Source organism: Salmo trutta, unplaced genomic scaffold (genome assembly GCF_901001165.1).
Source record: "Salmo trutta unplaced genomic scaffold, fSalTru1.1, whole genome shotgun sequence".
Lineage (NCBI taxonomy): Eukaryota > Metazoa > Chordata > Actinopteri > Salmoniformes > Salmonidae > Salmo > Salmo trutta.
The window spans coordinates 2659054-2671418 of record NW_021823237.1 but is presented as its reverse complement, the minus strand read 5'-3'; the positions used below and the strand labels follow the sequence as shown (position 1 = coordinate 2671418).

Below are 12365 nucleotides of genomic sequence, written 5' to 3'. Positions count from 1 at the left end.
GATTTTTGCAGTTCGTTCCAGTCATTGGCAGCAGAGAACTGGAAGGAAAGGCGGCCAAAGGAGGAATTGACTTTGGGGATGACCATTGAAATATACCTGCTGGAGCGCGTGCTACAGGTGGGTGCTGCTATGGTGACCAGTGAGCTGAGATAAGGTGGGGCTTTACCTAGCAAGGACTTATAGATGGCCTAGAGCCAGTGGATTTGGCAACGAATATGAAGCGAAGGCCAGCCAACGAGAGCATAAAGGTCACAGTGGTGGGTAGTATATGGGGCTTTGGTGACAAAACGGATGGCACTGTGATAGACTACATTCAATTTGTTGAGTAGAGTGTTGGAGGCTATTTTGTAAATGACATCACCGAAGTCAAGGATCGGTAGGATAGTCAGTTTTACGAGGGTATGTTTGGCAGCATGAGTGAAGGATGCTTTGTTGCGGAATAGGAAGCCGATTCTAGATTTAATTTTGGATTGGAGATGCTTAATGTGAGTCTGGAAGGAGAGTTTACAGTCTAACCAGACACCTAGGTATTTGTAGTTGTCCACATATTCTAAGTCAGAACCGTCCAGAGTGGTGATGCTGGATGGGCGGGCAGGTGCAGGCAGCGATCGGTTGAAGAGCATTCATTTAGTTTTACTTGCATTTAAGAGCAGTTGAAGGCCACGGAAGAAGAGTTGTATGGCACTGAAGCTCATCTGGAGGGTAGTATTGCCTTCCCTGTAGCTCAGTTGGTAGAGCATGGTGTTTGCAACGCATGGTGTTTGCAACGCCAGGGTTGTGGGTTTGATTCCCACGGGGGGCCAGTACGAAAAAGAAAAAAAAATGAAATGTATGCATTCACTACTGTAAGTCGCTCTGGATAAGAGCATCTGCTAAATGACTAAAATGTAAAAATGTAGTTAACACAGTGTCCAAAGAAGGGCCAGACGTATACAGAATGGTGCCGTCTGCTTAGAGGTGGATCAGAGAATCACCAGCAGCAAGAGTGGCATCATTGATGTATATAGAGAAAAGATTCGGGCCGAGAATTTAACCCTGTGGCACCCCCATAGAGACTGCCAGAGGTCCGGACAACAGGCCCTCTGATTTGACACCCTGAACTCTGTCTGAGAAGTAGTTGGTGAACCAGGCGAGGCAGTCATTTGAGAAACCAAGGCTGTTGAGTCTGCCGATAAGAATGTGGTGATTGACAGAGTCGAAAGCCTTGGCCAAGTCGATGAATACGGCTACACAGTATTGTCTTTTATCGATGGCGGTTATGATATCGTTTAGGACCTTGAGCATGGCTGAGGTGCACCCATGACCAGCTCGGAAACCAGATTGCATAGCGGAGAAGGTACGGTGGGATTCGAAATGGTCGGTGATCTGTTTAACTTGGCTTTCGAAGACCTTAGAAAGGCAGGGTAGGATAGATATAGGTCTATAACAGTTTGGGTCTAGAGTGTCTCCCCCTTTGAAGAGGGGGATGACAGCAGCTGCTTTCCAATCTTTGGGAATCTCAGACGATACAAAAGAGAGGTTTAACAGGCTAGTAATAGGGGTTGCAACAATTGTGGCGTTAATTTTAGAAAGAGAGGGTCCAGATTGTCTAGCCCGGCTGATTTGTAGGGGTCCAGATTTTGCAACTCTTTAAGAACATCAGCTATCTGGATTTGGGTGAAGGAGAAATGGGGGAGGTTTGGGCAAGTTGCTGTGGGGGATGCAGGGCTGTTGACCGGGGTAGGGGTAGCCAGGTGGAAAGCATGGCCAGCCGTAGAAAAATGCTTCTAGAAATTCTCAATTATCGGTGGTGACAGTGTTTCCTAGCCTCAGTGCAGTGGGCAGCTGGAAGGAGGTGCTCTCATTCTCCATGGACTTTACAGTGTCCCAGAACTTTTTGGAGTTTGTGCTACAGGATGCAAATTTCTGTTTGAAAAAGCTAGCCTTTGCTTTCCTAAATGCCTGTTAATACTGGTTCCTAACTTCCCTGAAAAGTTGAATATCGCGGGGGCTATTCGATGCTATTCGACTTCAATAGCATGGCTGTTATGGCTTAATGCTCTACAAGACCATACAGCGCTAGGCTATACAACGTGACTTCAATAGCATGGCTGTAATGGCTTAATGCTCTACCAGACAATACAGCGCTAGGCTATACAACGTGACTTCAATAGCATGGCTGTAATGGCTTAATGCTCTACAACGTGACTTCAATAGCATGGCTGTAATGGCTTAATGCTCTACAAGACAATACAGCGCTAGGCTCTACAACGTGACTTCAATAGCATGGCTGTAATGGCTTAATGCTCTACAACGTGACTTCAATAGCATGGCTGTAATGGCTTAATGCTCTACAAGACAATACAGTGCTAGGCTATACAACGTGACTTCAATAGCATGGCTGTTATGGCTTAATGCTCTACAACGTGACTTCAATAGCATGGCTGTAATGGCTTAATGCTCTACAACGTGACTTCAATAGCATGGCTGTAATGGCTTAATGCTCTACAAGACAATACAGTGCTAGGCTATACAACGTGACTTCAATAGCATGGCTGTTATGGCTTAATGCTCTACAACGTGACTTCAATAGCATGGCTGTAATGGCTTAATGCTCTACAACGTGACTTCAATAGCATGGCTGTAATGGCTTAATGCTCTACAACGTGACTTCAATAGCATGGCTAATGGCTTAATGCTCTACAACATGACTTCAATAGCATGGCTGTAATGGCTTAATGCTCTACAACGTGACTTCAAGAGCATGGCTGTTATGGCTTAATGCTCTACAACGTGACTTCAATAGCATGGCTGTAATGGCTTAATGCTCTACAACGTGACTTCAATAGCATGGCTGTAATGGCTTAATGCTCTACAACGTGACTTCAATAGCATGGCTGTTATGGCTTAATGCTCTACAAGACAATACAGCGCTAAGCTATACAACGTGACTTCAATAGCATGGCTGTAATGGCTTAATGCTCTACAACGTGACTTCAATAGCATGGCTGTAATGGCTTAATGCTCTACAACGTGACTTCAATAGCATGGCTGTAATGGCTTAATGCTCTACAACGTGACTTCAATAGCATGGCTGTAATGGCTTAATGCTCTACAAGACAATACAGTGCTAGGCTATACAACGTGACTTCAATAGCATGGCTGTAATGGCTTAATGCTCTACAACGTGACTTCAATAGCATGGCTGTTATGGCTTAATGCTCTACAACGTGACTTCAATAGCATGGCTGTAATGGCTTAATGCTCTACAACGTGACTTCAATAGCATGGCTGTAATGGCTTAATGCTCTACAACGTGACTTCAATAGCATGGCTGTTATGGCTTAATGCTCTACAAGACAATACAGCGCTAAGCTATACAACGTGACTTCAATAACATGGCTGTTATGGCTTAATGCTCTACAACGTGACTTCAATAGCATGGCTGTAATGGCTTAATGCTCTACAACGTGACTTCAATAGCATGGCTTAATTCTCTACAAGACAATACAGCTCTAGGCTAAACAACGTGACTTCAATAGCATGGCTGTAATGGCTTAATGCTCTACAAGACAATACAGCGCTAGGCTAAACAGCGCTAGGCTAAACAGCGCTAGGCTAAACAACGTGACTAATTAAAGGGGAGCCTCACATAACTGAATGATCTTGAAATGTAAACTTCTAAACAGTTTGGAATGAAATATCCATATAAAGTACATCTCTATAATTACAGGGTGTATAAATAAAGTAGTGAGGGACATTATCCTATACAAACACAGGGCTAAATGTCAAAATAACATGACACTGAAAACTGATCTAGCAAGCCTGCAGTAGCTAGCTCACGGTAGCTCACGCTAAACCCCTGCAGTAGCTAGCTCACGGTAGCTCACGCTAAACCCCTGCAGTAGCTAGCTCACGGTAGCTCACGCTAAACCCCCGCAGTAGCTAGCTCACGGTAGCTCACACTAAACCCCTGCAGTAGCTAGCTCACGGTAGCTCACACTAAACCCCTGCAGTAGCTAGCTCACGGTAGCTCACGCTAAACCCCTGCAGTAGCTAGCTCACGGTAAACACTTCATTAGCAGAACCACAAAATATGACAATAACGTAGGTAAGCGCATAAACACTTCCAAATCAGCAAGGACGCACACTGGCCTTGGCTAACACAAGTGGAGGAGTTCTATGTATTGTACTATGATAAGCAGTATTTGGTAGTCATTCTGTCTGTATATACAGTAGGTTGTGTGTGTGTGTGTGTGTGTGTGTGTGTGTGTGTGTGTGTGTGTGTGTGTGTGTGTGTGTGTGTGTGTGTGTGTGTGTGTGTACCTGCTCCCAGAGTGGAGGAGTTCTATGTATTGTACTATGATAAGCAGTATTTGGTAGTCATTCTGTCTGTATATACAGTAGGTTGTGTGTGTGTGTGTGTGTGTGTGTGTGTGTGTGTGTGTGTGTACCTGCTCCCAGAGTGGAGGAGTTCTATGTATTGTACTATGATAAGCAGTATTTGGTAGTCATTCTGTCTGTATATACAGTAGGTTGTGTGTGTGTGTGTGTGTGTGTGTGTGTGTGTGTGTGTGTACCTGCTCCCAGAGTGGAGGAGTTCTATGTATTGTACTATGATAAGCAGTATTTGGTAGTCATTCTGTCTGTATATACAGTAGGTAGTGTGTGTGTGTGTGTGTGTGTGTGTGTGTGTGCCTGCTCCCAGAGTGGAGGAGTTCTATGTATTGTACTATGATAAGCAGTATTTGGTAGTCATTCTGTCTGTATATACTGTAGGTAGTGTGTGTGTGTGTGTGTGTGTGTGTGTGTGTGTGTGTGTGTGTGTGTGTGTGTGTGTGTGTGTGTGTGTGTGTACCTGCTCCCAGAGTGGAGGGGTTCTATGCGGGAGGCGTCTCCCTTCGCCAGTCGGAAGTCTCCTGTGTACAACACCGTGCCCTGGGCCCCCTCTACCAAGAACCTACACACACACACACACACACACACACACACACACACACACACAAGGGTTGGGAGATATCCAGGTTTTCATACCTTCATATCGTTCCTGTACCATAACGGGGTATACGGTACGAATTAATATATATATATATATATATATATATATATAAATCTCAGTCCCAGGACAAAGTTTGGACACACCTACTCATTCAAGGCCTTTTCTTTATTTTTACTATTTTCTACATTGTAGAATAATAGTGAAGACATCAAAACTATGAAATAACACATATGGAGTCATGTAGAAACCAAAAAATTTGTTAAATTATATTTGAGATTCTTCAAAGTAGCCACCCTTTGCCTTGATGACAGCATTGCACACTCTTGGCATTCTCTCAACCAGCTTCATGAGGTAGTCACCTGGAATCCATTTCAATTAACAGGTGTGCCTTGTTAAAAGTTCATTAATGCATTTGAGCCAACCAGTTGTGTTGTGAAAGGGTAGGGGTGGTATACAGAATATAGCCCTATTTGGTAAAAGATCAAGTCCATATTATGGCAAGAACATTTCAAATGAGCAAAGAGAAACGATCGACATTACTTTAAGACATGAAGGTCAGTCAATCCAAAAAATCTAAAGAACTTTGAACATTTTTCAAGTGCCGTCGCAAAAACCCTCAAGCGCTATGATGAAACTGGCTCTTATGAGGACCTCCACAGGAAAGGAAGACCCAGAGTTACCTCTGCTGCAGAGGATAAGTTCATTGTAGTTAACTGCACCTCAGATTGCAGCCCAAATAAATGCTTCACAGAGTTCAAGTAACAGACACATCTCAACATCAACTGTTCAGAGGAGACTACGTGATTCTTTTTCATTTTTTCCCTCACTTTTATTTAACTAGGCAAGTCAGTTAAGAACAACTTCTTATTTACAATGACGGCCTATCGGGGAACAGTGGGTTAACTGCCTTGTTCAGGGGCAGAACGACAGATTTTTACCTTGTCAGCTCGGTGATTCGATCCACCAACCTTTCGGTTAAATGGCCCAACACTCTAACCACTAGGCTACCTGCCGCCCCGAATCAGGCCTTCATGGTTGAATTGCTGCAAAGAAACCACTACTAAAGGACACCAATAATAAGAAGAGACTTGCTTGGGCCCAGAAACACGAGCAGTGGACTTTAGACCGGTGGAAATCTGTCCTTTGGTCTGATGAGTCCAAATGTTGTATTTTTGGTTCCAACCGTCGTGTCTTTGTGAGATGCAGAGTAGGTGAACGGATGATCTCTGCATGTGTGGTTCCAACCGTGAAGCATGGAGGAGGAGGTGGTGTGATGGTGACACTGTCTGTGGTTTATTTAGAATTCAAGGCACACTTAACCAGCATGGCAACCACAGCTTCTGCAGTGATACGCCATCCCATCTGGTCTGCGCTTAGGGGAATATCATTTGTTTTTCAACAGGACAATGACCCAACACACCTCCAGGCTGTGTAAGGGCTATTTGACCAAGAAGGAGAGTGATGGAGTGCTGCATCAGATGACCTGGCCTCCACAATCAACCGACCTCAACCCAATTGAGAGTTTGGGATGAGTTGGACTGCAGAGTGAAGCAAAAGCAGCCAACAAGTGCTCAGCATATGTGGGAACTCCTTCAAGACTGTTGGAGAAGCATTCCAGGTGAAGCTGGTTGAGAGAATGCCAAGAGTGTGCAAAGCTGTCAAAGGCAAAGGGTGGCTACTTTGAAGAATCTAAAATATATTTTGATTTGTTTAACACTTTTTTGATTGTTGTTTCATAGTTTTGATGGATAATGTATAAAATAGTAAAAATAAAGAAAAACCCTTGAATGAGTAGGTGTGTCCAAACTTTTGACTGGTACTAATATATTTAAATAAAACACAGTACCAGTTCTTGATACACATGGAAAACTGTTGAGTGTGAAAAACCCAGCAACGTTGCAGTTCTTGACGCAAACCGGTGCGCCTGTACACAAAACATTAAGAACACCTGCTCTTTCCATGGCAGACTGACCAGGTGAAAGCTATGATCCCTTATTGATGTCACTTGTTAAATCCACTTCAATCAGTGTAGATGAAGGAGAGGAGACATGTTAAAGAATGATTTTTAAGTCTTGAGATAATTGAGACGGATTGTGTATGTGTGCCATTCAGAGGGTGAACGGGCAAGACAAGAGATTTAAGTGCCTTTGAACGGCATATGGTAGTAGGTGCCAGGCGAACCGGTTTGAGTCAAGAACGGCAACGTTGCTGGGTTTCTCACACTCAACAGTTTCCTTTGTGTATCAAGAACGGTCCACCACCCAAAGGACATCCAGCCAACTGGACACAACTGTGGGAATCATTGGGCCAGCTTCCCTGTAGAAAGCTTTCGACACCTTGTAGTGTCCACGCCCCAACGAATGGGGGAGGCAACTCAATATTAGGAAAGTGTTCTTATTGTTTATACACTCACCCCCCCCCTTTTGCTTCTCACAGTTGTGCCAAGATGGCTGGATGTCCCAGCAGCACTGCAGTTCTTGACAAACCAGTTCGCATGGCACCTATTACCATACCTTATTCAAAGGCACTTCAACATTTTGTCTTGCACATTCACCCTCTGAATGGCACACATACACAATCCATGTCTCATTAGTCTCAAGGCTTACAAATCCTTCTTTAACCTGTCTCCTGCCCTTCATCTACTCTGATTGAAGTGGATTTAACAAGTGACATCAATAAGGGATCATATCTTTCACCTGGATTCACCTTGTCAGTCTGTCATGGAAAGAGCAGGTGTTCTTAATGTTTTCGGTTGGAGTCCCAACAAATGCTTATAAATTACAAGCGAATTCCCATAGCGGACGCTAGCTAAATGCTAACAAGCGCACATAAACAAATTGCAAGGACAGACAACCCAGCTCATAAAGTTATACAACTATGTCAACAGGCCACTCACAGTTTGCTGCTAGCAACAAAACAAATATTACACAGCATTGATTGTGTCTGCTGTAACCAGGAAGCTTGATGTTGCCATCTAACACTTAGCTAACAAGTTAGCAAACCAGATGCACAGCTGGAGCCCTGGCTGGAGATCATTTACTCAGTACATCTTAGCTAACAAGTTAGCAAACCAGCTGGAGCCCTGGCTGGAGATCATTTACTCAGTACATCTTAGCTAGGGAAATGATAGTTATAAACAGTGGCGTTGCATGCTCCCCTGCGAGGCTCAGAGCTTTAGAGGGCCCTCACCCCCCAAAAATATCCAATTGTCGGTATTTCTAAATACCCCAGTACACAGTAGCTATATATGATATATCACCCAAGTCTAACTAACACACACACAAGCTAGGTGATACCACACACACACACACACACAAGCCAGGTGATACCACACACACACACACAAGCCAGGTGATACCACACACACACACACACACGCCAGGTGATACCACAAGCACACGCACACAAGCCAGGTGATACCACACACACACACACAAGCCAGGTGATACCACACACACACACACACACACACACACACACACACACACAAGCCAGGTGATACCACAAGCACACACACACAAGCTAGGTGATACCACACACACACACACACACAAGCCAGGTGATACCACAAGCACACACACACAAGCTAGGTGATACCACACACACACACACACACACACACACACACACACACACAAGCTAGGTGATACCACACACAAGCTAGGTGATATGTCATATTACCACAAACACACACACACACACACACACACACACACACACACTAGGTGATACCACACACACACACACACACACACAAGCCAGGTGATACCACACACACACAAAAGCCAGGTGATATGTCATATTACCACATAAACACACACACACACACACACACACACACACAGTACTCACATGACCGAGCCTGGACAGTGACCTGCAGGAAGCAGAGTCACCACAAGTTCTTCTCTCTGTGGACACACACAATCAGTCATCAAAGAGTCAGTCATATAGCAAACTAACAGCGATCAGCCCTTATATGACCCTATATGTGTTGTAATGATGACCCAGTGTCGTACCTCTCCTGAAGCCTCATCTATTAAAGTGATTAGTGTGGGACTCTCCAGTTCCAAAGCAACCTGGACAAACAGAAAGCACATTAAATTACACAAAGCTTACCTAGCAATACGTCCATAACTAGTGTTCAGTATTCAGAATGATTTTTCACAATCAACTACTTACTATGTGATCTTCCCAGAAGGCATATTTTGGGTTGCTCAGCAACAGTTCCTTAGTTACAAATGAACAGTACAGTTTGACTGTCAGACTGGAACAAATGAACACAGACAGTAACGTTAGAGCATCAGTTAGCTTTGAAACAGTTTCACTGAACTTTCAGACCATCAAAATAAAACGTTGTGAAATCACCTGAATTTCAACTTTCTTTTCAACAGGGGCCCCTTCAGTCCCTTCATGTGATCTGCAGAAAAATACATGATGTAAGTAGCTAACGTTAGTTAGTTACATGTCTTACTGTGTAACAGTTAACGTTAGAGCACATCCTGGCTAGTTATCTTTAGCTAGCTAACTGCTGTTTGGTTCACTGTACCTCAGAGTTTCTTTACCTTTATGACAGTGAGATAAAAAATAAGCCCTTGCATGTAGATTCTCCCTGTCGAAACGGTCCAGAGACATGTTGGGATACTCCTTCATACGACCAGCGAACGAACTCATTTTGATTGAAGATTAGCTCCAGTATTTTCTAAACGACCGACCCACTCGTTTGACTGCTGCTAGGTGACATGTCGGCGCATTTTGGTCGGGGATACTTGAATAGCTAACGTTAGCTAAGACACCTAGTGGATGGGAGCCAAAACTAAACGATACCACGGCCAGCATTGTATCTGCATTTTACCTGCTCACTATAACTACAACGTTGCTAGCAGTAGTCAGTAACAAAAACAACACCTTGTTGAAGAAGGATGGAAGGAAGGATGGAAGGAAGGAAGGAAGGTAGGTTTGGGTTGCTAGGTAACTAAAGACAACCGTCCTCATCACCAACTCTTGGGACTGTGAGTCTTGCCCCGTTCAGCTGTAAGTAACATGTGGTATTAGCTACTTAATCAAATGGAGATAAAATGTATAGCTAGCTAGCCAGATTCAGTCTATTTTCAGAACTGTGACTTGTATATTATATCTACCGTAGCCTGAAGCTAGTGCTAGCAACTTTCATTCAAATATTAGCTAGCTAGCTAGCCAGATTCAGTCTATTTTCAGAACTGTGACTTGTATATTATATCTACCGTAGCCTGAAGCTAGTGCTAGCAACTTTCATTCAAATATTAGCTAGCTAGCTAGCCAGATTCAGTCTATTTTCAGAACTGTGACTTGTATATTATATCTACCGTAGCCTGAAGCTAGTGCTAGCAACTTTCATTCAAATATTAGCTAGCTAGCTACTGTACGTTTGGCAACGTTAGTGTCAACTGTGCAAATTACATTTGATTGGTTTCGGGCACGAATATTAAAACTGAAATCAGCTTAAGAAATATGTAGATAAAATGTTTTCGGTAATAAGATGGTTAGTGTGTAAGAATTAAGAGAGGAGTTCTGCCTGCTCTCCTCTCTACAATGTCCTGTACCGAGACTGGCTATCTGACAAGTGACAGGCAGACCCACCTGCTGCACCCATCTGTTCTCTACCCCCCAGGACAGGAGGATGGAGAGAAACAGAAAATCAGGATCCCCCTACCCATATAACCTACTATGTAATTGCCATTCTTTTAAAATGGTGTTTTATTGTTTATTTACTTTTCCTATATGTATTTCCGTGTCCATGAATGTCATGTCAGTATATAGAGATTCTTGAACTTGTCTAACTGAGCCCACTATTTGCTCCTGTAGGTCGCCTGTGGACATCCTCTCTGCAGCACAATGTCTTGTGCAGCCTACTTAGATGGCAACGCAACGCCAAAGTCCATGAGCAGAGCCAAACAATGGACTGACGAGGTGGAGAACTTATACCGATTCCAACAGGCAGGCTACAGAGATGAACTGGAATACAAACAAGTAAAGCAAGTTGACTTGGTAAACAACTTTAAATGAATCCCTATCACTGGCTAAAAGCATTGACAGTTGGTTTACTACAAGATGAATGTGTCACTATGGCATTGCTTCTTTGTCTCAGATCGACAGGTGGCCTGAGACTGGGTTTGTAAAGAAGCTTCAGCGTCGAGACAACACATTCTATTACTACAACAGAAAAAGAGAATGTGAAGACAGGGAAGTCCATAAAGTGAAGGTCTATGCATATTAAGTCAGGAAGTGTCCAGCGATCTCTCTTTTCCATTTTGAATATCTTTTGACATGTTTTTGAAGAAGACGTCTGTAGGAAGGAAGGCAACACCATCCCAGCTGTGGAATGTAGACCAGTTCACTGAATAAAGGCTGTGAGGCTGAAGCTGTCTGATGTGTGATCCTGTGAGGGAAGGGTATGTGTGTGTTATAAAGGGTCCTTTTGATGAATGTTTTGTTGTGGATCCAGATGAACTATTGAACTGTGTGAGAGGGGATTATGGACTGGGGCTATCACACCCTCATCATGTGATATTGTGACGTTAGTATGAGAACTGGGATCACCGTCAACAAAATGAAATACCTAAAGTCTGACCCCGTAACGGGGATATTCACATATACCATTACACTAACTAGGATTCACATACCAGTACACTAACTAGGATTCACATACCAGTACACTAACTAGGATTCACATATACTAGTACACTAACTAGGATTCACATACCAGTACACTAACTAGGATTCACATATACCAGTACACTAACTAGGATTCACATATACCAGTACACTAACTAGGATTCACATATACTAGTACACTAACTAGGATTCACATACCAGTACACTAACTAGGATTCACATATACCAGTACACTAACTAGGATTCACATATACCAGTACACTAACTAGGATTCACATATACCAGTACACTAACAAGGATTCACATATACCAGTACACTAACTAGGATTCACATATACCAGTACACTAACTAGGATTCACATATACCAATACACTAACTAGGATTCACATATACCAGTACTCCAACTAAAACATAGAGCTGCTGAGCACATATTCTGCTGCATGACATTCATGGTTATTCTATAAACACACATTTCTATATGAATGTTGTGTGAAGGTGCCTCCTCCTGGATACTCCTGTGGGGGATATGGGGCCCAGTTAGAATGGACTGAGAGCTGAACTGGTATGACAGTTAGCAGGTGGGTAAAACAATACAACTATTTGGCTTAAGTATTGGTCCTGATGAATATATTTACAAGTCTCCAATGATGAATTCATATGATATGAAGATAACGACTGGACTTTCCAGTGGTGTAAAGTACTTCAGTAAAATTACTTGAAACTACTACTGAAGTA

At 43.2% G+C, this 12365-nt stretch overlaps 2 protein-coding genes and 1 long non-coding RNA gene across 18 annotated transcripts in view; 1 reads left to right on the top strand and 2 right to left on the bottom strand.

Annotated features, from left to right (window-relative positions):
• The window catches only part of LOC115189845 (protein artemis), a 27712-nt gene extending 18038 nt beyond the window's left edge, over window positions 1-9674 (bottom strand). For all 3 annotated transcript variants that reach the window (XM_029748368.1, XM_029748367.1, XM_029748369.1), the window contains exons 1-6: window positions 9541-9674; window positions 9344-9395; window positions 9158-9242; window positions 8995-9054; window positions 8831-8886; window positions 4838-4939 (exon numbers count right to left, since the gene is read on the bottom strand). In XM_029748368.1, coding sequence (XP_029604228.1) covers window positions 4838-4939; window positions 8831-8886; window positions 8995-9054; window positions 9158-9242; window positions 9344-9395; window positions 9541-9649 — 464 coding nt within the window. In that variant the 5' untranslated portion in view covers window positions 9650-9674. The remainder of the gene's footprint in view (window positions 1-4837; window positions 4940-8830; window positions 8887-8994; window positions 9055-9157; window positions 9243-9343; window positions 9396-9540) is intronic.
• LOC115189842 (protein artemis) overlaps window positions 1-12365 on the bottom strand; it is a 162185-nt gene that overhangs the window by 16338 nt on the left and 133482 nt on the right. The window lies entirely within an intron of this gene.
• Window positions 9952-11375, top strand: LOC115189852 (uncharacterized). Its single transcript, XR_003877018.1, has 3 exons — window positions 9952-10009; window positions 10820-11002; window positions 11103-11375. It is a non-coding gene; the product is annotated as an uncharacterized LOC115189852 (long non-coding RNA).